General features: G+C 42.9%; 1 protein-coding gene across 1 annotated transcript; it reads left to right on the forward strand.

Moving 5' to 3' along the window:
• The first annotated feature begins 4,827 nt into the window (after window positions 1-4,827).
• SLC30A1 (solute carrier family 30 member 1) lies at window positions 4,828-15,642 on the forward strand. The gene is made up of 2 exons (XM_044429223.1): window positions 4,828-5,819; window positions 9,934-15,642. Exons 1-2 carry the CDS (start codon window positions 5,207-5,209, stop codon window positions 10,857-10,859), a joined length of 1,539 nt encoding a protein of 512 aa, XP_044285158.1. The 5' UTR covers window positions 4,828-5,206; the 3' UTR covers window positions 10,860-15,642.
• Window positions 15,643-26,629: the final 10,987 nt, after the last annotated feature.

Genomic DNA, 26,629 nt, shown 5'->3' on the forward strand with positions numbered 1-26,629 from the left:
GAAGGAAGGAAGGAAGGAAGGAAGGAAGGAAGGAAGGAAGGAAGGAAAGAAGGACTAGGAAGGGAGGAAGGGAAGGAAGGAGGGAAAGGGAAACAGGAAGGAAAAAGCAGCAAGTGGCACAAGCAAATGGCAAAGTGGGAACTAGAAAGTGAATCCAGTGGTAACTACCCCACTCCAGCAACACAATCAAACCCTGATTCTCCAGCACCAGGTCCATCTTCTCCAACCCCAGTCCCATCTCCATCATCATCCAGTTAATGTTAGGCTTAATGTTAGCTCAAGGAGGGCTAACCTTTAATAATCTTGCTACTATTTTTTCTAACTTTCCATCTAAATTGTTTTAAGAACTGTGCTGTATACCTACACACATACATACAAATTTTCTCTCTCCTCAGTACCTGTAGTTACTTTATTATTACTGTATTATAATTATTATTAGAATGTTGTATTGTGTGTAAGATGTTTTAGTGTACATGGAAGTGTTTCTTAATTGTTATATATGCTTTTTATATATGTGATCCAACTTGCATACAATTTGACTTAAAGACGATCTCAGGAATGGAACTTGTTCTTTAACTGGGGACCAGGTGTGTAAAAAAAAGCCATGCTGGATAGACCAAAAGTTCATTTAGTCCAGCACTGTGTACACATGGAGGCAAACTAGCTGCCCTCAGGGATCCCTCAGGCAGGATGGGTGCAAGACATACATCCTCTTGCCCAAGCTCCTCAGCAGGTGGTGTAGCCTGTAGCCCGGATAGCCTCCTTTCTCATGAATCTGTCCAATCCCTTCTTAAAACCATCCAGATTGGTGGCTATTACCACTTTCCAAGGCAGGAGATTCCAAAGTTTAACTATACAACTGTGTGATGAAGTACTTCCTTCTATCTGTCCTAAAACTCCCACCAGTTAGCTTCATGGGATGGCCCTGAGTACAAATGTTATAGGAGCAGGAGAAAAGCATCTCCTTCTTCACTTTCTCCACACCGTGCATTATTTAAACAACTCTGTCATGTCTCCCCTTACTTGCCTTTTTTCTAAGTTGAGCAGTCCCAGTTGTAGCCACTTCTCATAGGGGAGCTGCTTCAGCCTCCTGATCATTTTACTTCCCTTTCTCTGTACTTTTCCCAACTGAATAATGTCGTTTCTTCAGGAGAGGCGACTAGAACTGAACACAATATTCCAAGTTTGGTCACCCCAAGGATTTGTATAAGGGAACTAAGATTTTGGCAGTTCTATTCCCTATTCCAGTCCTAATTATGCCTAACATGGAGTTTGCTTCACTATTTTAGTTTGATGGGGCACCTTCTATGCCAATGGATATGCTAAGGCATCAAAAAGCTTTCAACTAAAACTGTGTTCCCAGTTAATTGGGCAGCAGATGTTCAAAAGTTATTATTTTTAATGCAAGTACCTCTGAAAACTGCAGTACGTGGCAGCAAGGGCAGGTGGGCACTGGATGCAAGACCAGGCATGCAGGCGTGTGTGTGACTTGTGAAGCAATGCAGGAGAATCTTCTCTGGATTCCCCTTCCTAGCTGTTGCTGCAGCCAGCCCAGGATGTGGGGCAGGTGCAGCTGGTGACCTGATGCAAAAGACAAACTATGGTAAGGGAATTTTTTTTCACCTTGCATGTAAGGTGACCTCTTGATTTTTGCTTTGTTATTTTCAGTTTCAAGGGTTGTCTTATACACCAATATGTATAGTATAATATCTTATCAACCATCAGCTGCAAAGAAGTTACTGCCAGTAAGAGCCAGAACATTTTACTTCCCCTTAAAAAAAGATGCCACATCCTCAGGTGGACAAATCCTCAGGTGGACATATCTGGTGCTACCTGGCCACAATTTCTAAGTACCACACATTGGGAGGCAGAATGTTGACCCCTATGGTCTCCATGAAACCTTCAAGAAGCAGCAGTTGAAATAGCCACCCCACTAGCAACAGAAATATTTAAAGCCAGGAGCTGAACATTTTCTATCCATCCTCCCAGGGCCTTCATCGAAAAACACTGCCTTTTACTGCAGTCCTGTTTTGTATTATCAGCTACCTTAGAGGCCTGTAGGCAGCGACAAAGAAATGTTTTAAATAGCAATAACAAGTAATGATAAAATCTGCAATATATTTATTAGACGCCTTAGGTCTGTAATGTGGAGTGGTGTCCCTTTGACGATGACTATGTGAATGTCTTGCTCTGGCAGGATGTGTCTTTATGGAAAAGGTACATGCATAACTGGATTTCTATGAAAAGGAAGCTCTGGCTGTGTAAGTACTTTACTTCTTCACTAAAGGATTCATGACACCAAGGAAGAGAAATGTAGGCCCTCTGTTGCTTTGGACAATAGGAGAACATAAATTGATTGGAATTGCTCCTGATTTAGTAGGTATGGATTTGCATGGTAGGTAGCCATGCATTTTAAGATTATCAAGTGTAAGGAAGTTTTATTCAAAACCACAGCCAAGTTTATCCACACTCTTGTATTCCTGAGCATTGTGTATGGATGTGAAAGCTGGGCAGTGAAGAAAGCTGACAGGAAGAAAATTGATGTGTTCAAAACATGATGCTGGAGGAGAGGTTTGTGAATACCCTGGAGTGACAGAAAGATGAACGAGTGGATCCTAGATCAAATCAAGCCACAACTTTCCCTGGAAGCAAAAATGATAAAACTGAGGGGGTCATATTTTGGGTACATCAGAAGGCAAGGTTCCTTGGAGAAGACAGTCACGCTTACAAAAGTCAAAGATAGAAGAAGGAAAGGAAGACCAAATAAGAGATGGGTTGACCATCAAGGAAGCCACAGCCTTGAATTTACAAGAGCTAACTAGGGCTATCATGGATAGGATATTTTGGAGGGCTTTAATTCATAGAGTTGCTGTAAGTCAGAGATGACTTGATGGCAAATAACAGCAACAGTCATGCATTTTATTTAAGTGAAGCTACCTTCATAATTTTCCTTGTCATACAACTGTGAAAAGCACAGAAAGGCTGCGACTTACTGTCTTCTTACCATGTCCATGCAGTAAGGGTGCCTCAGTTCAGAAAAGGGTGATGATTTCTTAGCTGGAGTTCGCAAAGGGAATGTCACTGAGAACGGGTTGTATGCCCTGTTCCTTTACTGTGGGGTCAGTATTATTAATTTGTTGATTTGGATTTTGTTAAAGGTCTATTCAGATTTAACCCAAATGTTTTAAATAAATTAATAATACCACTCAATAATCTGTTTTATATTTTTATCCATATTTTATTCACATTGCGTTTTTAAATGTTGCAATTAGTTTTTTTATCATGTTTTATCTCATGACTGTGAGCCACCCAGAGGTGCTGTGGCACAATTGTGTGGCATTCAAATGTTTTAAATAACTACATAACCTCCTAGGCTCTGTGTTGGTCAAGATGTTTAAACATCAGGGCTTTATGGCACTTTAGAAGGTAACACATTTGTTACATAAGGGAGCATAAGAACTCGTTTGTGGTGCAAAATGCATGATAGCCCAGAATGTATGGGGATGTTATTTTAAAAATGAGACTGTATGTTTCCATAAGGCGATCAAACCGGTCAGTCCTAGAGTTCAACCCTGACTGCTCTTTAGAAGGCCAGATACTGAAGATGAAACTCAAATACTTTGGCCACCTAATGAGAAGGAAGGACTCCCTGGAGAAGAGCCTAATGCTGGGAATGATTGACGGCAAAAGAAGGGGAAGGCAGAGGATGAGGTGGCTGGATGGAGTCACTGGAGCAGTGGGTGTGAGCTTGGGTGGACTCTGGGAGATGGTGGAGGACAGGAAGTCCTGGAGAAATGTTGTCTATGGGGTCGCGATGGGTCGGACACGACTTCGCGACTAGCAACGTTTCCATATAGAAATGTATGGGAAATTTATTTTTAAGCTTGGCAATATTTCCATGCTTAAATGTGTTATCATCAAATAAGGAACTGTATGTTTTCATACATAAATGGAAAAAATACTTTTCAACATAAAACTCTGATTTTTTCCATAGATAAATGTATGGAAATCTTACTTTTAAACATAGCAACCTTTGTTCCCATAAATAGAAATATGCACATTCTGTTTAAACATGGAAGCACGTTTGCAAACATACAAGTGTGGGAATTTATTTTGACACAGTGTTGCCACACGCAGGGGCACGCCACAGGCATCCGTGTCTCCCGGGTCCCGCGAGGGGAAGGACTGCGGCGTCGTGCGCACACTGACAGCTTTGCACATGTCCCTGGTCTCGCTCACCCGCCCCGCGCTGCCTCCGTATGAGGGCGCGGCAGAAAGGCCCGGGAGGGCCCCATTCGGTGCCACTGAGGCGAAAGGGGAAGCTCGGGCAGAGCGTCAGAGGGCGGCTGTGAGGAAGGTGCCGTCTTCCTCCTCCGCAGCTGGGCCGTGTGGAAAACGGCGAACGCGGGGGGAGGGGAGGAGGAGGAAGAAGGCGCTTCTGTTCGCTCAATGCAACCACCTTTTGCACTAGTCCCGAAAAATGACTGTTTCGGAGACGAAGCCAGAAGGGTGGGGCCGAGAGGATGGCAGCACCACGTGACTGGCCACCTCTTCCAATCGAGGCCATTGCCACGCCTCTTAGGCCCCGCCTCTGAGAAGCTGGAGCCCGCCGCGGCCAATTGGGAAGCTTTATGTGGGCGGGGCGGATGGCTTGTCGTGAGAGTCCCTAGGGGCTAAATCGCGTGGGGAGGTGTGAGCGGCGACCGCCAGGTTGCCGGGGCCGCAGCCAATGAGGAGGCTCTTGGTGGGCGGGGCCGGGCGGCGGGTGGCTCAGGGGTTCCGTGTGGAAAGGAAGTGTTAGGGGGTTCGGGTGCAAAGTTTAGTTTCAAACCGTCTGCAAAGAGCAGCAGTGCTGCTTCTCCTGCTCCGTGGAACGCGGTCGAGATAGAAGGAGGCGAGGCGGCGCGCCGGCACCAGTGCGGGGACGAGCAGTGGCGCGAGCCGAGGCGGCGAGAGACAGGCGCGCTGCCGGGGAAGAGGCGACGCACCGCGCGGAGCTGTTCGCGGGTGGCTCCGGCACCTCAGCGGCTTCGCCACTGCTGGCCGTGGCTCCTCCGCTCGCCGAGCTGTTTGGCGGCGGGTCGCTGTTGCTTTCTTGGCGCCGTCGCTGCCTCCTGCGCCCGGCCGAGCCTCCTCGTCTTCGCCGCCGCCGCCGCCGGGCAGCTGGGGCGGTGAAGAGGCCAGCGGGTCGTTGTGCTCCGGAAGGATGGGCGCGGAGGGTCCCCCGGGCGAGCGCCCGGCTCCGCCGCGCCGGCGGCAGGGCTGCCGGCGGGTGAGGCTGCTGTGCATGCTGGCGTTGACCTTCCTCTTCTTCGTGGTGGAAGTGGTGGTGAGCCGGCTGACGGAGTCGCTGGCCATGCTGTCGGACTCCTTCCACATGCTCTCGGACGTGATGGCCCTGGTGGTGGCCCTGGTGGCCGTCCGTTTCGCCCAGCGCACCCGCGCCACCAAGAAGAACACCTTCGGCTGGGTGCGGGCCGAGGTGATGGGCGCCCTGGTCAACGCCGTCTTCCTGACGGCGCTCTGCTTCACCATCCTGCTGGAGGCCATCGAGCGCTTCACCGAGCCCCACGAGATCCAGCAGCCCTGGGTAGTCATCGGGGTCGGTGTCGGGGGGCTGCTCATCAACGTCCTGGGGCTCTGCCTCTTCCACCAGCACGGTGGCCACGGGCACTCGCACGGAGGCAGCCGCCGGAGTCGCAGCGGCTCCCGGAGCAAGGCGCTGGAGCGGCCTCCCGGCGACCTACATAAAGAAGAGGAGACCAACACCCTGGTGGACAATTTCAGCAGCTCCAATGGAGTCAGCATGGAGAAGCTAGGTGAGCGCTTGGGAGGAAGGGGCTTGCTGGGCGGGTGGGACCCTGGAGGTGGAGGCGGCCTGTGCTAGTCTGTCAGCCGCTGCCCATAGCTAAGGGTTTCTTTTCTCTAGAGCCAGAGGTGCCGGGGCCAAGACAGCAACAGAATCACAGTCTTCTCTGAAATAACTCCTCTCCAAGGCCAAATGACCTGTGGGCTTCATGATGAGGAATGACAGTTGAGGGAGCCAATATTTATTTCTAAGGACCACCTCTGCCCAAGTGTGTTGGAAAAGTGACTTGCAGAATAAAAAGTTTCAGCTTGCCCATATTGATGCATTTTTGTATGAGAATGCTGTATAGCAAGCACTACTTGGCTTGTGCTAATTATTCTTTCCTTTTGAGCAGCCAGAAAAGCTTTTATTTTCAGATGTTTGTCTTTGACCCCAGATTGTGCTATGCTGGCCTTAATGCACACTCTTGGCACTACTGTGGCCATTCTTGTCTCATCACATGTGTCCTCATTATAATTTTTCGATCATCTGGGAGATTGCTACTATGGCCATTAATGTAATATGTTACTCATTGCTTGGCAAAGATTGTAGATCTTCCAACTAACATGGCTTCTTCATGAGGGGTTGTGGAAGGGAGAAGAGAGACCAAGGCTCCTTGACAGCAAGAGAACTGAGAGAAGTAACTTTCCCTGGGAGACCTTGCCCTATAGTGCACAAGAACGTAGGTGTTTTAGGGTCACATTTTACATTCAAGTGGGGTGACAGAGGTGCCTCATCTTATTAGTGCTTTGGGTGAGCTGGCTATACTTCCTGCAGCATGTACCAACATCGCCAGCAGTGTGGTAAGGTTCACGGGCAGTCACATAGGGGGTTCTCATCTGTGAGTAGGAACGTCTGCAGGTAGTTTGAAGAGCACTGCTGTAGCTTCTTCCTCAAATTCTCTCATAAGTTTTATGTGACCGTTAAAGATCACAGAAACTTATTAATGGCTATCCTCTAGGAAATATTAAGGCACCCTATAAAATAGGTATATTTTGCTCATAATGTCTACAGGAGGGCCCATCCACATTACTTAGTAGAAAAACAAATAGGTGCTGCAGGTTCTTAGCTGCTTTGGATATCGCTTGCGTGATGAGTAGCAGGACCTGACTGACATTCCCTCTCTACACTCGGTATCTTTGCATGATGTTAGTTGTACCTAACAGGATTCCTAATGGAGCCAAGTAGGTGAAAATTGCCCGTCGCTGTCAACTGTCCTGAAGGTAGGGTGGAAGATCTGGGATGTGGATGGGCAATGCCTTCTCCGTCTAAATCTCACATAATTCTTTTTCTCTAATTACATGCATTGCAAGTGTCCTACCGACCTGCTATACTGGGAAACTCTAAATGCAGTCCATTATGAAAGACTTATTAACTCTAAAACAATTTTCAGGAGCTACATCAAATCAAAAGCTGCATGGTGTAAATGATTCTCCTACCGTGTAACAAATGTTTTAACATAAGCCCCCTCCCCCCTTTTCAATGAATCTGAGCAGGGCTGTCAAGGACAGGGCATTTTGGAGGACGTCCATTCCTAGGGTCGCCGTAAGTCAGAGAAGACGTGACAACATGTAACAACAGTCAAGCAGAACTAACAGTGGTGAAAACCCTTTTTCCTGCTCTGTTACCTGCAGTACGTCCTTCTGCTTCAGTATTCTTCCAGAAGTTGATTATATTTAGAACATTTTAATCACTTATCATCTGAGGTTTTCTAAAATGTAAACATCAAACTTCTTTGGACAGCTATATTTTAATTTCATAGTTCTGGAATACATAATTGGGCCCTCAAGGACTAGCAGTACCTCAAACACACTTATTTTCTAGCCTAGAAATGAATTTGATTTATGATAATATACAATTATACATTCTGAATTTATGCTAATGAACTTGGTTTATTTTACATTTTGATGGACAGCCAGAGTTCTGGATCATGCTCGGGCATATTACGACATCCAGTAGGACCTGGCCACCATCTGGTTTAATAGCTTAGCTTGATTGTTTGGAGCAGAGGGCTGGCACTGCTCCCACCTTCCCTAAAGCGGGCCAGCAGCATGTGCTATTGTCATAGCCCCCAATCTGTAATTGTACCATTAGCCTCTGCATGAGCTTCTGGGTGGCCCGTTGTAAGTTGTCCTGTTCCCTCAGGCTCTTTATTAGCTTGAATTTGCAGCCCTGGCCAGACATGACCAGACCAAAGTATGTTTAGATCATTCTAAGCCTTGTCCGTGTATAGTAGTGATTTTGACAGTTCATGCCTAGGAAGAATTATAGTGGTGCATGATTTCACACACACAAATCTCATAGCAATTCTGGAGGTACTTTTCAGGTTGATTGTATTTATAAGTCAACCTTGTTGACCTTAACATAAGTCTTGCGAAATCAGGTGGAGCGTAAGCTTGCCCCGGTGCAGTTTGTGGTGACCTAGCAGCACAGCTTTGTCATTATAGCTAGCCAATTCATCCAGGTTTGCATAGGTCCAGACACCTGAAATGTATTGAGACACTTTCATATCTTAATTATACAATCTTTGTCCTGCTGTAACTTTTTTTAAAATCTCAACTGCTTTTTTCAGCCCTCAGAAGCTTAACTCTTGATCTCTACTCTGTGGATGCCACCATGGGACTTGTAAATTTCATTATATAGGTGGGGTTTAATTTAGTGAAACAAGTGTAGGAGTTGTGATGGTTCGAATTCTACCCATTACATTGGTGAAAGCACTGGGCAAGTAGTATTTTGCTCACTGTGGATACCTACACATAAATTTCCTCAAGACCTTTTGATAGTCCAGAGGAAGATGTTTCTTTTGATACAATTGTCATTTTTATTCACAGTTGGCAAATGCTATACTAGCTTTCCAGTATAACAACACTTGCTTTTCTCAAGAGGGCTATATTGTTGCTTTTGCCAAGAGGCTGTATTGCTCAGCACTCTTGCTAATACTGGGTCACGCACAACTTATTTAGTTCTCAGATGTGTTTCCTGCGAGTGGAAGGGCTTCTTCTGTCTGCACAAAACATCTGATTCACTGGAGGAATCCTGCTAGCAGAAAGAGAGGGAAGGAATGGTTTTCATTTATATCCTTTTCTCTGAAGTTCTGCACCTTGTAGAATCTGTTTTGCAGGCATAGGGGATAGTGTTCTGGGAATGGCAAGGGAAGGGAGAAATCGGTGAACATTGTCTTCACTTTCTTTCTGCCGGAAAGGATGTCATGAGCTTAGATGCTGCTTCTGTTGGAAACAGATTCTGGATTGCACCCTATATCTGGGTCAAAATTCATGACAATCTTCGTTTAAACTTGTAAGGGAGAATAAGTGTGTGTTTATTTTTTAATAAATGCAAAGACAGAATAAGGGTTCCAAAATGAAGTGATGATAGAATAAGAAAGAATGTAGTTGATGCATCAGAATACATACATTCTTGACAAATGAGTATCTCCTTTTTGAGAGATACTCCTCCTGCTTCCTTCCTAGGTCAGTGTTGACATGCATGCATTTAGTAACTGCTCTCTGTGTGTTATTTGCAGTGACAGGTAGGAAATTTTGTTTTTGTTTTTTTAAATATAAACTGTCTCAGCTCTCCCATGACTTCATACTACTCTATTTCTCCCACCTTTTCTTCTCTCTCTAATTAGATAGAAATCTACTCTCTATCTTTTCTATCTCTAAACTCCAAATTAGAGCAGCTGTATTGAAAACAGGGACTTTTACTGTGATCATATTAGGCCACTACTCAGCTCTGGGTCTGAGTCAAATCCACAGTGCTGGGATTAACATTCAAAGCCTTAGATGGTTTGGGGCCAGGTTACCTGAAACATCATATCCTCCCATACATACCTGCTCAGGCCCTAAGATTGTCCTCAGTGGTCCTTCTGCGGGACCCCTTACCGAAGAAGTGAGGTGGGTCTAAAAGCCCTAAGAAAAGGGCTTTTCCTGCAGTGGCACCCTAGCCTTTTCCAAATAGGTTTGCTTGGTGCACTCTTTCCAGCATCAGGTGACAACCTTATTATCCTAGAAATTTGACATTTGCTGTTTCTGTTCCACCTTCAGTGTTTCTTTTTTGCATAACTGTGTTGTCTTGTCTTGCAGGTGATGTAGTTAAAGAGAGTCCGATGGAACTTCAGCCCAATGGGAATATTAGTAATCACTCCTCGCTTGACATGGAGGTTGAGGAAGACACAAGCGGTCAGCTCAACATGCGTGGAGTATTTCTTCATGTCCTTGGAGATGCCTTGGGTTCAGTTATTGTTGTGGTGAACGCCTTGGTATTTTACTCTTTTTGGACTCCATGCCCCAGAGATGGGCCTTGCATTAACCCTTGCAAGGATGACCATTGTGGAGAAAATGTTACTCAGCTCTCTGGCAGGATGAATGCCACTGAATTTGAGAAAATTCCTGTAGCTGGTCCCTGCTGGGTCTTATATTTAGATCCTGCTCTATGTCTGATAATGGTTTGCATTCTGCTGTACACAACTTACCCACTGCTTAAAGAATCTGCTCTTATTCTTTTGCAAACTGTTCCCAAGCAAATTGATATTCGTTCTTTGAATGAGAAACTCCGTAAACTGGAAGAAGTTGAAGCTGTCCATGAACTGCATGTTTGGCAGCTGGCAGGAAGCAGGATCATTGGCACAGCTCATATAAAATGTAAGGACCCAGAATCGTACATGAAAGTGGCTAAAGATATTAAAGAGATCTTTCATGATGAAGGGATACATGCGACAACGATTCAGCCGGAGTTCACTGTTAGGGGCTATGATGTAGGCTCTGATGAGGGTGTAAGCAAATGTGAACTGCCCTGCAGAACCCAGTGTGCTCTGAAGCAGTGTTGCGGGGCTGTGGAAAAGACTATTGCAAAGAAGACGGACAAGTCCCCTTCAATTAGTATTTCTTGTTCTGAAATAGTCATTGACTCTCCACATCACAAAACCAGGAGGACTAAATCAGAGTGCATACCTGCTATAAAGCTAGAGGCAGAACCTGACCCTAACAAACAGTTTGAATCCTCTTTGTAATTCCCACAGTTGTGCTGAGTGAAGTCTGAATTCAACTACAGTTGATTGTGAGAAGAAAAGACTGATGTTCGGGAGACAAGTTGCGAAATAATGTAATTGTTGAAGTCCCTGTTCTTGTCACAACACTTAAATTTAGGCTGCCTGCTTGAAAGAACATCATAGTGCCGTCCAGACACAATGTGTGTTTGTGTTAACTTTTAGTTGAATAGCACAGAAAAGTTCAACCAGTGCAGCAACAACTCTGCAGAACCAGTTTGGACTTTTCTGCTGAGATGCATTTTTGTTGAGTTTAACATTAAAATGACATTTTCCAGCAAACTTTCCTCCCTGCTTCTCCAAAACATTGGTTTTGTGTTAGGTTTCTTACTGAGGTTGCTCTTACTGCTTATTGATTTTTGTCTCTGTGTGCATGTGTGTTTCCCAATATTTTACAAACCATAAAGTGAGAAAACCAAAGGGGACAGAACCTTTTAATGTAAAAAACAAAAGGTAGACTACTTTGGTAATTTTAGACTTTCTTATTAAATGAAAAAGTGAATGCTATTTCAAATAGGTATACTAAATAGAATTAGTGGTATCTTAAAATATATCCAATACTTATTGACAAAAAGCCCCTTTTTGAATTGGGTCTGTGACACAATGAAAACTGCTTGAAAATATAAATGGTGGATAATTATATACCTGTCCCCTGGACTATTTGATTAACTTTTCAGACCGAAGCTGGACACACTTTACTAGGGACTTATCTGTTAAGTTTTTCACTCCTGCCTTATCCTCTCTTTCTTTTAAATAACTGTTGTAGTATATATTTTAGAATTCAGTAGAACTCAAAAACAGATTGAGTTATGCTGAGATTAGAGAGCCAGAGCTGGTCTTTGTCTTGGCAGGGTCTTCTGCTGGAATGGAATGGTTACTACTGGCTGGATTACACCTAATTTGAGTTTTAAAGAATTCCCAAAAATTAAACTTAGGAGATTCATCAATTTAGGCTGCTTAAACATTAATATATTACTTCCCCCTCCAAGTATTTATGTCTCATTCTGAGCCATTTTGCCTGTTAGGTAAAACAAAACCCAACCAGCTGTCTCCAAAGCATTCAATACACTTTCAGTGTAATGAGCTGATTCAGGCATCATGATATGTCATGGCTTTATTGGGTTATAAATGAGATTTGGTAGACTTTGGGCTTACATGCCCCCTTTCCCTTCCCTTCTAGCACAGCCACAAAGAGGAAAGTAGAAACTTTTACTTCCATTTAAAAAAAAATTACACTTGAGGACTGCATCTGAACGTTGGTAGATTAGAACAGTTGCTTGTTTTAAACAATTTGAAGTTAAAATTATCCTCAGTATGTTGGATTGAGGTGAAACATCATGCTGTGGTAAGTCAGAGGAACTGGAGGTCTCTGATATGCCTGCACTGAAGTAAAAGGGGAGCAGGTGAGTTCAAGAACTCATTGCAGATGATTCCCATTATAAGCCATAGTTGTTCATGATGTTCAACTTGGCCCACGGTTCCTTTTTGTGCAGCAGTTTTTGTGTAGCAAAGGCATGTGGCGGCAAAGAATAAAGGCCCAGTTCAATCTTCCTTTCTGCAGTAAGTTTTGAAAACCTAATGATGCAAAGGATTGAGTAAGTGAAGCAGGGCAGGAAGTAGTTTCTCAATGCTGTTAGTCATTGCTCTACAAATGCACAGACTGCACTTAATCCTCTTGCCCAACCCTCTTAAAATAAAACAGTTTAGGGTGCAATCCCATGCACATTTAGACAGAAGAATATCTTGCATCTCCAGATGTCCTGGCTGGGACACCTTGCAGTTCTACAGCTTCATGGGATTGTGCCTTTAACCCTGTTAAAGGAACTAATGTAGCATTGAATGTAAGAGTGGTAGCTGATGCATTTCTGGATCAGCCAGCCAGTCCTTGTCTGCACCCCAGTTTTCCACTCCATGAAAACTTGTGCTAATGCATAACTAATGCTAATTAGTTCAAAAGTATTTTCCAAAAGCCTTAATGTGAAGGCATTGTGGGATTCCAAACTTTCTCTATAGCTTAATTATTCCAGCAATGGTTCTGGGTACAATCAGGTGCTGCAAGAAGAACATAAGACTTTCTGGGTCAGTTTTACGCATTTGTCTGCTACTTTACTTCTGCAGGTTATCTTGCACTGTTTAAATGCAGGCTTTCTAAAATGATGAATGCCTTGGTTGATGGGAATGTAGGTTTGCTCCCTCCCTCTCAAGTATAATCTTCATTTATTTGCACTGTTTTTTATTAGTTTGGAATTGCGAAGGAGAAGAAAACAGCGAGCAGTGGTTTCCACCCCACCCACTACTCAGTAGTGTTGTAGTCGAGCCTTATTTTTGCACAACAAAAACTATTTCATAGTTAACACACTACAAAGTGTGATAGAGTGGTATTTGTAAAATGATTAAGCACATTTAGCAATGCTTTTTATATTCATTTTGTTACAAATGCCACCTGTTACTTAATACCCCCAACTTGTATCTGATATATTATTCTAAGCATGCAGTAATGGTGCTATACTATTCTCGTGTAGCTGTATTTTAATTATAAAATACAGCATTTTCAAAAATCAGCTGCTTTTTCATTGTGTGGACAGCTAGGCTGGGAATAGTTGTTTCACTGGGAATGTATGAAAGGGAGGGAAGGCTAAAAAGCTACGACAATATTATAGGTTAAAGGTGTTGAAGTTAAGCCTTTCTAATTTTTTAGAATATAAATACAAATTAGCTCCCTTTATTAAACATAAAAAGGTGTGCTTCCTGTCTCCCACATGGTACACATTGTAGTTTAAGACAGTGTTGCTTTTAACTTTGTCTCTAATGGGTCCATTTCTAATATCTGGGTTATTTGGTGTGTGTATACTTTGGAATATGGTGATGTATTTTACCTTACATCTCTTTTACGTATAAACTTTGGCTCTCATTTGGAGCATGCATTGCACTGATAAAGGGTGCAGTCTTTTAATTATTATTAGCAACTTCTTTTATGGCAGAAAAGGCTGAATCCAACAAGTTATGAGCAACTATCTGCTCATGCAGTGGCAGTTTCCCTACCCAACCTCACTGTACTGCATGCCTCCAAAATCTGTTCTTAAAGATCCTGCAGCCCTCTGGAGTAAATTGGGAGGGCGACATGGCAGACTGAAGGGGAGGAGAAATTCAATTTGCCACCAGTGGCTGCCCAATTGGCAGAAGTGTATCAATCAGATATGACCCAAAATGTTAATTTCTGCTTTTACAAACAAATTTTTAAAAAGTTGTATATGTTTTGAACAAAAGTGAATGCCTTGAATACCTCCCAACTACAGGAAGCATTGGTTTTTTGGGGACATGTACTTGATCACCTGAATATTAAAGCCAGTTTTGCAAACTCCTGTATAAGATTATATTTTCTCCTGAATGCCAGGGATGTTGAGGAGTATTTCAGTTAGACCTGCAGTAATGAATACAACTGCACTCAGTATATACTTTTGCTCTGAACTCTTACAATAAGCCTGAGATGGCTGTATTGGTTTATTTCACTGTATTTTCCTGGCAAAAACCGCATTGCGCTTTTCCATGAGAGTGCAGTGAACACATCACAAAGTAAATATGTGTGGCCATCTTGCACATTACAAGTTTCATTGCAAAAATGCACAGTTGCACAAGTGTTATATATACTTACTTGTAACAAGTGAAGCTGCTCATGATATGCCAAATGGCTGGATGTGTAAGGACTGGCTGTTTCATTAACTGAGTGTTTGTTGAACCAGTCTGCAATTCAGAGAAATACCTTTACAAAGCAAAACTGAGTGTTTTAAAGTGTCATCTAAGGTTCTGGGGAATGTTTAAAAGCCACTTGGAACTCTCAGTGCAAATAGTGCTCAAGATGTCTCCGTTCTGCTCCCCCCTTTTCTGTCCCAGCCTATGCATATTTGTTGCTCTTGCTGTATGCAGCTGACGCTGAGGTTCAGAACCTCTTTAAGATCAAGCCATCTGTGAGAGCAGGACTGACTCCACTGAGTCAATGGGAAATAGTTTGTTTTGAATAGAATGCACTTTCTGACTTTTCTCATTGATGTCTGTAGGGGTGGGGAAAGGCAACTTTAACACTGCATCGCCTTGCTTAAGGATTTTGGGGGTTTTGTGATAGGAGTATTACATATTTAAGGATATTCAGTACAATATTTAAATATGCTGCTTTAATTTCATAACAGCATCAATGTAGCCTTCTGGGACTTTGGCTTATGTTTACAGAACAATGTTTGAATATGACAATAAATACTCTTATTTTGGTTCTATCTTGCACCATCTATTCACCTCTTGGTGGTTTGAAAGGTAACTAATGCTTCATGTGCCTCAAATAAGAACTTATTTTTAAATTTTTATTTTGGTAAGCCAAATGCAGCCTTACTTAACAGGAGCTTTCATCTGTGTGATCTTGGGTTTGTGTCATTAAATTGCCTGTGTGAAGAACACTTCCTTGTCTTATCAGTGTGTGACCCTGATTCTCCTCTACCCACAATCCCACTTGCTGTGTGTGTCAGTTTAAGTGTTCTAGAGCTTAGTCTCCAAACCCATATACTCTTTAGTAACTAGAGAGACACCTCCTCTTGCATAATATGGGTTGCATTTGAAAATATCTGGGGCATAATCAGCATATCTGTATCTGGTTACATCATACCAACAACAATGGGCTTCTGTTAAACCAGTGATGCTACTGTGTTTCTTTGCATATAGACTAAAGACTGAGCAGGAAATAAATGTTGCTATATAAACCATGAAACTTAGCAGTGACTTTGTTTCTCCCCTCTTCCCCTTCCCTTGCTGAAATGGCTTTGGAGGCATTGGAAACATGTAGATGGTTGGAGGTTTGGATAAATGTTGGTTCACGTGGTGGATATTGCAGGGTTGATCTGAGTCAATGAAGTTCTCAGTTTTTGCTAACAGGGCATCAGTTTATCAGTAGATCTCAAGCCCCAGCTGAGCAGCAGTGTGTGATTTTGTAGAAGTGACTTCTGTGCACATATCCTCAGCTGGACTCGTCATGGCCTGATCCACCTGCTGGTGCTGGGCATGTGCAGCTCCAATCAGAAAATCAAAGCATTATGAGTCATTGACTTTCTGCCCCTGAACATCTGGTAAAGACTACAGACCATGTAGTCTGTTCTGTGCAGATGTGTGAACATGTGTGATATTTTCATAACGAATTGCTCAACATCTGCAAAATCATAGATAATAAGGTTGCACTAAAGAAAAATGATCCAAAATCTATAAGAAGGCAGTATCTTTTTTGGACCAGGCAAAATGTAGCAAATGATATGCAAGTTTCCAGAGCTTCACTAAGGAACTTCTACAGCCCAGATGTTAAAGCAGGGATGTGAAAAAGAAAGTTGGCATAATATAAGCCAACTTATCTGCAGCTGTAACAGTCTACAGGTTGAACTAGTCAACACTAAATATTTCATAGAAGTGCTGGGTTTTTTAAATGAATAACCATGGAGGAGGGAGGAATTTTATCAGGACTGTAGGGTATTGAATTAGCCCATTCATTTATAGTTTTTCAATCCCACCCTTTTCTCCTCACTGTGTTTCTTGTTTTAGTGCGCTCCATGTTTTGGACTACAACCACCATGTGCCCCAGCCAGAATGACCAATTATGGAACTCTGAGTCCAAAACATCTGGAGGGCACCAAGTTGTCTAATTTAGCTGGAATCCTGGAGGAGACTTGCAGATATATGAAATTAACTTATTTTTTATACAAATTACACTTAAGGATGTTGGAACAAAGACAGTCATGGCAAATCTCCATTTTAAAATGTCTGGCTTCTGTATGTTTCCAATTCTAGGCGAAACACAAGTTCCTTATGAGGCAGACCGAAAAGTAATTTTAAGTGGTGTACTAGATCAACAGTAAGAATTTAGTATTTCCCACCTATTTGTTAAAGTGCAAATGTGCTATATATGGAGTTTAAGGTTTGGACTGAAGTGGGGAATAAAATGTTGCATACAGAGCAACTTAAGTGGTTCAACCTTAAGGAATAGCAAAGTCTTGTATCTTGCTGTAAAACCTGTTCTATCTTTAAGAAAGGAGCCTATAAACATTGGGTTGTAAATCAAGGGAAACATCAAGCAACTTGAAAACAAGTTCTGGGAAAACTATTCGGACTCAATTTATCCAGGCAAAAGTGGGATGAAGAGTCGGGCATTTCAAAGGCTTAAGTCTTGGACATATTTTTAATCCCCACAAAGAAAGCAAGTTGCCCATTCTGTGTCACTGAATAAAAGTTGTGGCCCAGTTTCTGTCTGCCTCTTCCATATCGAATGCTATATATTTGCTTAAACTTTCTCAAGTACCTTCCCTTCATGTTGCCGGCAAATGAAAATGCTTCTATAGTGTGGCCAATTTTTTTCCACCACCCGTCTTGAGTCCCAAATGCCTCCTTTCCCCAAGTGGCTGCAGCCCTGCTCTAGAAACCCTTTACAAAAGCTTTGAAGCTTGGCATATCTGCAGGACATTCATCCACATGTAGCCTGGCTTGATCCCTTGGCAAAGTTCTTGGCAGTTTGCTTCAGCTCCTTCTATAGGGAGCTTTCCCTTCTATTAGAATTGGCATCTCATCAAGCAACTGTCTGCAAGTATTGTAGATTCCTTCGGAAACGTGAGTGCAGATTTGGGCTCTGAATGTATATCATTCAAAGCAGCCTCCCCTGATCTGGTGCCCTCCAGAAGTGTTGATTTGCAACTTCCACCATTTCCCCTCTGAATGGAAGTTGCAGGCTAACACATCTGGGGGGCACCAGGTTGGGGAAGGCTGAATTAAAGAATCTGTTCCATTTTTCCATACTGTTTTTGTCTTCCTTGTGAAAGTGTTAAAGATTTATTCAGATGCTCATACTAACTAGTGTATAGGAAGGATGCTACTGTGACCTTTCTCTTGGCAGCAGTGGAACTGAAGAGTCTATGAAATGAATCCCATTTTAATTGTAGGTTCTTACAATCCATTGTGGACATGACTGAACCATGCTCAATGAGGCCCATGGACCCAAGGGGGCTTTTGACTTGTGATTTGTCAGCAGTAGTCCTTCATGCTGCAAGGCAAAACAACTTTGGAAATGGATTGCAGTGACACAAACAGTATTTGGTCTGGTCTTTCAACAGAAGTATTTTTTTTTAAATCTTTGAGTTAACAAAAGCCATTGGTGTTTGCCTAATTCAGCTCTTTGGATCACAGCCCATAAGCCTCATCTGAGCCATTGTGCATCCTAGTTGCATTCAATTTGTATTCTCACAGTTTATGAAATTCCACTGGCGAGAGCGAGGCTTGTATGAATACGGCAGAATGAACGCAGAAGAGAATGCTCTTCCACTGCTGAAGGAAGGAGAAATCTCTCTCTCTCCTGCTGCTCCTTTTAATGCAACCCTCTAGAGAAAAACTTCATGCAAATGCAAAACTAACACAATAAGGAATGAGCTGGCCTAGAAAATCCCCCTACTGTGGGATTTTCTTTTTAAATGGAGAACATTCAATCTTGAGTCTCCACCTGTAGTGCAAAATGGGAATGATCCACTGTTGCTCCTTCATTCTGTTTGCATTGTAGGCCATGCTTCTGCATTCAGTTTTAACATTCCTGGGATGCAAGGCCCACCCAAGAGATTTTGCTGCCTGAGGCAAAGAGTAAAACGGCCCTAGCTACCATTCCGTATACAGAAGCCAACTAAAGTGATGATGTTGCTTTAAACACTGACAGTGGTTTTGACCACACCTGAGGACAGCAAGTTAGCTTAATGGGTACAGGAGAGGCTGTCCCCCCCACGGCATCTGTGCCCTGTGGCAGCCACCTCATTCCACTTGTGATACTGTTTTGATTCTAAATGATGCAGTATGAAAATGAGGGTCACTGAGCAACTGGAAAAGTCAGTATGGTGCAGTGCTTCGAGTGCTATCCTGGGACTTGGAAGATCTGGGTTCTAGTACGTATTAAGCCATCACACTCCTTGGGCTAATCGTTGACTCTCAGTCTAACCTATCTTGCAGGGTTGTTGCAAGGGTAAAATGGAGGAAAGGAGAACCCTGTAAGCCAGCTTGGATTCCTTGGAAGAGGAAGACAAGGCAGGCTATACATGTGAATGTGTGGAGCTGGTGTGGTGTGGTGGTTAGAGCATTGGACTGGGGACCTGGGATATCTGGGTTCTAGACCCCACTCGGTCATGAAGCTCCCTGGGTGGTATGGGGCCAGTCACATTCTCTCAGCCTAACCTACCTCACAGGACTCTTGCTGTTAGGATAAAAATGGGGTGGAGGAAAACTATGTAAGCCACTTGGCTTTCCTCACAAGAAGACAAAAGGTGTGGTGTAAATGGGACATAATAATAATAATAATAAAAATAGTAAATGTAAATTATAATAGTTGCAATAGTGGTCAGGGAACCTGAGCAACTTCTAGATAGACCACCTTCCCTATGTGAAACGATTGCAGTTACAAAGTTTAACAGCCAGTTAAGGGTATAGGGCAGGGCTCAGCCGCCCGTGGCTCCAGAGCCGCAGGTGCCTCTTTCATCCCTCTGCTTGTGGCTCCCTGTCACTCAAAATATGTGTCACAACTGCCAATGTGTGACACCCACTGGCATGCGATTTATTGAGCTTTTTGACCTCTGGTAGGCCAACCATGGATAAATCCAAGAAAAGAAAAGTTTCAGAAGAAAACATTTAATGGTACGTGGGCAGATTTATTTGCTTTCACTGCTGATGAGACTGGTTTACCAGTATGCTTAATATGTGGTGAGAAATTGGCAAACAACAAAAAGTTGAATGTTGCAAGACATTTCCAGAATAAACACACAGCCTTTGCTGAAAGATATCTGGATGGAGATGAGAGAAAAAAAGCCATTTCAGAACTGATGCGGAAGGTTGATCTGAGCAAAAATCATTTCAAGGAGTGGATTAAGTCTGCAAATTCAACTACATATGCTAGGTTTGTGGCCGCTCAGGAAATATTCAGGCACGGGAAGCTGTTCACAGATTGAGATTATATAAAAGAATCATTCATTGATTTCATAAATGCAACACACTATTGTTTTTTAATACATAGCATAAAGGTAAAAAACGATATATGCAGTGTTATTTTCATTTTTGATGTCAAAAGGGTTTTGTGGCTCCTGGTGTTTTCTTTTCTGTGGGAAACGGGTCCAAATGGCTCTTTGAGTGTTTAAGGTTGCCGACCCCTGGGATAGGGGTTAGTAGGGATGGGTAAAAAATTGGCTGGGCTTGTATTTTCAGCTAAGATTAGCCAGTTCGCAGTTTCTGGACTGACTGCAATTTATGGCTAGAAATCCATACAGTTCCAAGTTTCCAATGTTTTTCACAAAACAAAACACATGGAAATTGCATTCAACAAAATGCACACATTGAAAAATGTGTACATTGCTAACATTCAAGCAAGCCTTCCTCATAACAACTGCATAAAAATACTTATGAACTTCTGCACAAGGGGAAAAAAAGTTTGCTTGGAGACAGAAGGTAGAACAAGATCCAGAATGAGATTGAACTTGACAGACTTGTCCATCCCATGTGATGGAAAATTTCCAAATGATACATAGTGTGGAAAAAGCAGGCAGAGGTAGTCTTTTTGTCTTCTTAGCATCAGAACTTGAGGTTAACCAGGGAAATTGGCAGGGGATTCAGGACAACGAAAAGGAAGTAATTCTTCATAATTAATTTGTGGAATTTGTAGCCACAGGATGAAGTGATGACCACCTTTACTTTTGATGGGTTTAAAAGGGGATTTAAAAGATTTATGGAGGATCAATGGCTATTAGCTGTGATGGCAATATAGAACCTTCATGTTCAGAGGCAGTCTGCCAGTGATGATGAACAACAGGAAATGACTATTGGCTCTATGCCCTCCTTTTGTAATCTCATCTAAAGGGTTTTTTTTTTTTTACATTTATTATAAGTTTCATCAGAACAAAACCAGAAATAAGAACAATTGAGAAAATATGACATAGATTAGAACTATATCAATTATAGATACATTTCAACAAAGCTGACCAAACATTTATGTATGTATCCATTTGTGACTGAGGCCTATATGCCATCTGTCCTAATGTTGGGAGAACCTTATATCTTCAATCTATTGCTTTATAGGATGTCACTGTATATGTTTCCAGTGTTATAGTTGTAGCCTTTTAGTTGCTAAAATGGCATGGAAGATCCATTTATATTGCCCATACATTAACTTCCAGGAAACAGATAGATATACATAAGAACGTACATGTCAGTAAATACAGTTTTCCAATACAAAGTTTATCCATATTAGAACCTCCTCCTCAAAAGAGGCAACTATTAGACATTGTCAAGATGACTACTGGATGTAGCTAAAAAGGTGGGCCTACTTGTCTAGCTTTCTGACCACTTGGAGTCTCATGAACAGGAAAAATAGTTGAGGTCAATGGGACCTATGTGGGGAGAACCACCTGAACCAGGTTCACTTGGGGCTGTACTTTGACTTGACAGGTGGGAATGCTGGGAGTTCTAAGATATTTTCTGTCTAAACATGCCTAGATTACACCCTATGTAATCAACATTTTCAGGCCCCCAGCAACTTGAATGAGCCAGGAAAGGACAGAAATAAATCTTCCTTTTCTGCTGCTACCCCAGCAGCAATTACCAGGTATGAAGGGAATTGGTCCCTTCCAGCCCCATGATTCCATGAGAGACTGAATTACTTAAAGGCAAGTGCCACAGTGGTGGCCAGTCAGGTCTGAAGTGCTGCATGATTCATATATGGACCGACACACGTGCACTAACTTTGATAAGCAGCACACTGAGCCAATCAGCTGCTGCCTTGGAGTGGTGATCGTCTCCTTTCTCTGGTGCCCACATTGTCCTCTTGTTAGCGTGGCACAGCATGGCAACAGCAGCAGGAGAACTTGCTTTAGCACTGCCTGCTACCACATGCCAGGGGACCACTCGGAGGCCCTTCCAGTCCATGAGACCTTAGGCCTGTGTAGTCCAGCCAGAGCAATGCCACTGACTTTGGATGCCTTGAATTACAGCACAGTCCTTCTGCTGCGCTGCTTTACTAGCTGTTGCAGGCTCGCACCTTCATCTGCAACATAGTGTCTTGCATGGTCAAGCACATGGTGCAGCCAAGATGAATGCATTTATTTAAGGTGCTGTAAGAGAGAGTCATAGCTCTTTTATATTGGGAAAAGAATTGCATGATCTTATACATAAAACACATTGCTGTTTGAATGTTTGGACAAGGGATATCTCTGCAACAGAAGCAAAAAGTGTCTAGGGAACAAGTCTTGGACTGTCCACAAGAAATGGCTATGGCTGATTGCGTACATGCCCAAGTGAAAAACCCTCTGACATTTGACACATGTCAAGGAAAATGGTGGGGAAGCAACAGCTCTGAAGCAGCCAAGGGCCAGGTGCTTTTCTAAAGTGGGCAAAAACAGCACAGTGTTTTACCTGTTGCTGTCTGAACGTATTTTTCCTTGCCTACTCGAGGTCCTCATAGATGCTGAGTGTGCAGGTACAAGGTCTAAAGGCGAGGTTATGTGGCGGACTCAGCAGTTCTGCTCCTAAGCTGGTAGAATTTGTCAACATTGTACGGGATGCCTTTGGCAGTAGAAAGCTCAAGCAGGACCAGAAGTGGGGCTAGCGTAAGCAGAAGCAGCCAACCTGACCCTGGTGCTTTACCTGGTGCTCTCCAGGTGTGTGGGATTGCTTCTTGGGCATGCCAGCTGGGGTACACTGGAAATTGTACTGGAGGGCCTCAGGCTGGAGAAGTGTCCAGGTGTGCCAAGTGTGCAGACAACACAGGTGTGCTCAGTGAGCACAGGGAGCGGTGCAGAATAAGACAGGGCAAAACAAAGCAAAAAGGCGTGCAGGGTGGGGGAAGAAACATTCGTGAGTTGAAAAAATATCTGTATTTAAGCAGCAAGAAAAATCTGCTTTGTGGAATGCAGAGGGCGGTGGAGCATGTAATCTACAGTATAACCATTTTAATGATTAGTCTGTCTAAATGGACAGTTTGTAACAGTAGAAATGACAATAATAACAACAGAAGATTTCTTATAGACAGGATGAAATAATTTTTAAAAATCAGCTGCTTTTAATGAAGGAAGGTATGCTAATTTCTCTATTACTGTTCGATATTGTTATGAGGGGACAGCCATACTAAAAAGATCAGCATTATTCTTTGGTTTTATGATTTAAAAACTGATACTAGTTGTGTTTGCTTTAATATGCTCTTATTGTATGTGTACACTGTCTTGGAGAAATTTTATATTATGAAAGGTGATCTAGAAATTGTGTAAAATATATATATACATACCTACAGTGCGTTATAGTCAATTATAGTCCTAATTAGAACCTACTGAAATGAAAAGATTTCAGACTAACACTATACAACCCAGAGTTCTGAAACATCAAAGCCAAATAGGTCTTCACTGCAGTACTATGATTTTTCTTGTTATGATTACATTACAATTATATCTCAACATTTTTCCTCCTTGCAATCCACTCAGGGTGGCTTACATGATATTCCATTTTATTCTGACAACGACCCTGTGAAGTGGGCTAGGCTAATAGTCAATGAATGGCCCAAAGTCACCTAGTGAGTCTCATGGCTAAGTACAGACTAGAACCTGGATCTCCTGTGTCACTGTCCAACACTCTAACCACTACACCACACTATTCTATCAGCCAATCTGCCTTCTTCTTTAAAATATTTCAAAGTATCTTTAACCAGTCCAGTGCCCTCTAAATAGACTATATTCTGCCATCCCCAATGATTGGTGGTTGGAAAGAAAGGAATGGGGATTCTAGGAATGCCTGGAGGGCTGCACTGAGACCCCCATGGTCAATATTACCTGCTGGCCTGAGGCTTAGAGGAATCTTTAAATATTAGTCTAATTAAAGAAACAGTGCCTAGTAAAGCACAATAGTAAGATAGGGTATTCAAGTGAATTATTATTACTATTTTATTCTTATATGTATTTTGCCTAATCCCAATAGTGGGACTCAAGGTGGCTTGCAACATTAAACATCTATATAGGTAAAACATTAATAGAAATGTACAAACATTAAAGATATAATGGAATTAGCTAAAATTATCAAAATTAAAAGAATAAAAACCATGTAGGCAATAAAGAAGAACAAAAACTAGACAGTCCTTACTTTAGCAAACCTGGAGATCAGTATTATATGTGATCCACTAGATAAAAGTCAGTAAAAGCTAATTATGTCCAAGGTAATTAGGTCTGCAAAACTTGGCCTCCATTTCATCTTAACAGAGTTACAATCTGCAGGTGGAGGCTTCTCTATCATGCCCATTGGTATGTTTCTTTCTTCCTCCTTTCACTGAGCACTTACTCACTGTTTTGCGATACAAAGATTATTTAAGCTTGGCTTCTGCTAAGGTAAGTCCTGCCTCATTAACCTTAGCATTCACTGAGAGTGCCAAGAAGCGTGTGAACAGTGGTAATCTGGTGGATATTTTATTTGGAATTCCGAAAGGCTTTTGAAAAAGCCTGTCACCAGAGACTCCTTAGCAAACATAGCTCTCATGAAATAAGAGGGCTGGTAGGGTGGGGTGTGGGCGGGTCAGTCCTCTCATGCATCAGTAATTAATTAAAGAATAGAAAGCAGAGAGTAGCAGTGAATGTTCATTTCTCCCAGTGGACGAATATAACCAGTGGGGTCCCACAGGTTTTTGTGTTAGGATTAATGCCTTTCACTCTCTTCATAAATGATCTGGAATTAGGAGTAAGCAGTGAAGTGGCCAAGTTTGCTCAAGGCGCCACACTCTTTCGGGTGGTTAAAACCAAAAGGGATTGCCAGGAGCTCCAAAGGGATCTCTCCAAGCTGGGGGAGTGGGCAACAAAAAGGCAAATGCAGGTCAGTGGAAGCATGTGTGAAGTGGTACGTGTTGGGGAAAAAAGTCCCAACCCCATATGGGCTGATGGGATCTGAGCTAGCAGTGGCTGATCGAGAAAGGGATCTTGGAGTGGTGGAGGAGTGCTCAGTGTGCAGTGCTTGCGGCAAATGCAAACTCCATGTCAGGCATAATTGGGAAAGGAACTGAAAATTAAACTGCCCATTTCATACTCATTTTGTACAAATCTATGGTTCAGCCACACTTAGAATACTGAGTACAGTTCTGGTAACTGTGCTTAAAAATGGATCTTGTAGAGCTGGCAAAAGTACAGAAAAGATCAGTGCGCTGGAAGAACTGTGAAGAAAAGTTACAATGTCTGGTTTGTTTAGCTTAGGGAAAAAGTGCAAAGGGGGAGACCTGAGAGAGGCGATTAAAGTTATGCATGGAGGATAGAAAGTTGCGAGGGAGGCATTTTTCTCCTTCTTTTATAATACTAGAACCCAGTGGAGTTACGTCATGAACTTGATAAGTGGCAGATCCAGGACAGAGAATGAAGTATTTTGTTTTCCCCATCATGCATAGCTAAACTGTAGAACTCGCTTCCACAAGATGTATTGCTTTAGAAGGGAATTCATGGAGGAGAAGGCTATCAATATATACTTACGTAGTCCTGGCGGCTCCGTGCTGTCTCTAGTGACAGAGGCAGTGTACGCACCTATGTACAGCAATTGCTGGAGCACATGAGTGGGGTGGCACTGTGGCACACTCGGGTGCTGCTTACGGGGTCCTTGCGGGCAGCTGGTGTTGACTAGTGCGCATGAAGCACGAAATCTGTTGTCTTGGTGCTATGCTCCCTCCGTATTTTAACTTCATCTAGAAACTATGTTTTTAATCCTGGTGATTGCCATTTCTGTACACCACTGGGTTGTGTGTATTCCAATCTAGGAGCCTTGTACTTCTAGCAAAGGGAGTTGTTTTGAAGCTGTTGTCCTGTTTTACAACATTTTCCTTACCTTCACCTTTGACCTTGGCTGGGGAGAAGGGATTTGTGAGCAGGAAATCCATGATTGCCCTCCATTTATTCTCCTTTGACACCCAGAGGTAGTTGAACAGCCACTTTTAAAAGGCTCATTTTCAGTGTATGCCTACAGAGCTGTGTGGTTGTGAATAATGGCCACACATTCTAGAAATGGCATTTCTGTGCAGCTGCACATGCATTTACCACACACATGTGCACAAGTCAGAACCTGAAAGGGCAACATGACTTCTTCCCGTACAATTGCAATGCTGGACTTGAGACAAGTCCTGGAGCTTGCAGTGTTCTCTTGCCTCACGGCTGATGGCAACAATATGCATTGTTGTGTGATACTTGATTGTATTATAAGCACAGCAGATACTGTGCTGTATTCATTAACATGTGACCACAGAGCAGTAATTGTTTTGCAGAGCTCTATACTATCCCCCATGCTGTTCAACACTTACATGAAACTGCTGGGAGAGGTCACCAGGAGGTTTGGACTGAGGTATCAGCAATGTGCTGACGACACTCAGCCCTACCTCTTGTTTGCATACAATCCAAGTGAGGCGATCTCCATGCTGAACCAGTGTCTGAGTTCGATAATGGACCAGATGAGGGGCAATAAACTGAAACGCAATCCAGGCAAGGCAGAAGTGCTGTTGATTGATGACCTGTCTGACGGATTAGATGACCATTGTCCTTTCTCGGATGTGGTCGCACTTCTCATAAAGGACAGGGTCTGCAATGTGGGAATGCTCCGAGATCCAAAACTTTCATTGGAGTCTCAGGTGGACTCGCTGGCCAGGAGAGCCTCTTTCCAGCTGTGGAGAATATGATAACTATGGACTTATCGGG

Source organism: Varanus komodoensis, unplaced genomic scaffold (assembly GCF_004798865.1).
Source record: "Varanus komodoensis strain SLA01 unplaced genomic scaffold, ASM479886v1 scaffold2, whole genome shotgun sequence".
NCBI classification, from domain to species: Eukaryota; Metazoa; Chordata; class Lepidosauria; order Squamata; family Varanidae; genus Varanus; species Varanus komodoensis.

What these genes read in the sequence shown, in the direction of transcription:
- SLC30A1 (XM_044429223.1), top strand. Translation starts at nt 5,207, where the DNA reads ATGGGCGCGGAGGGTCCCCCGGGCGAGCGCCCGGCTCCGCCGCGCCGG. An exon ending in AGTCAGCATGGAGAAGCTAG is followed by an intron (nt 5,820 to 9,933) that starts GTGAGCGCTTGG and finishes CTTGTCTTGCAG; the next exon opens with GTGATGTAGTTAAAGAGAGT.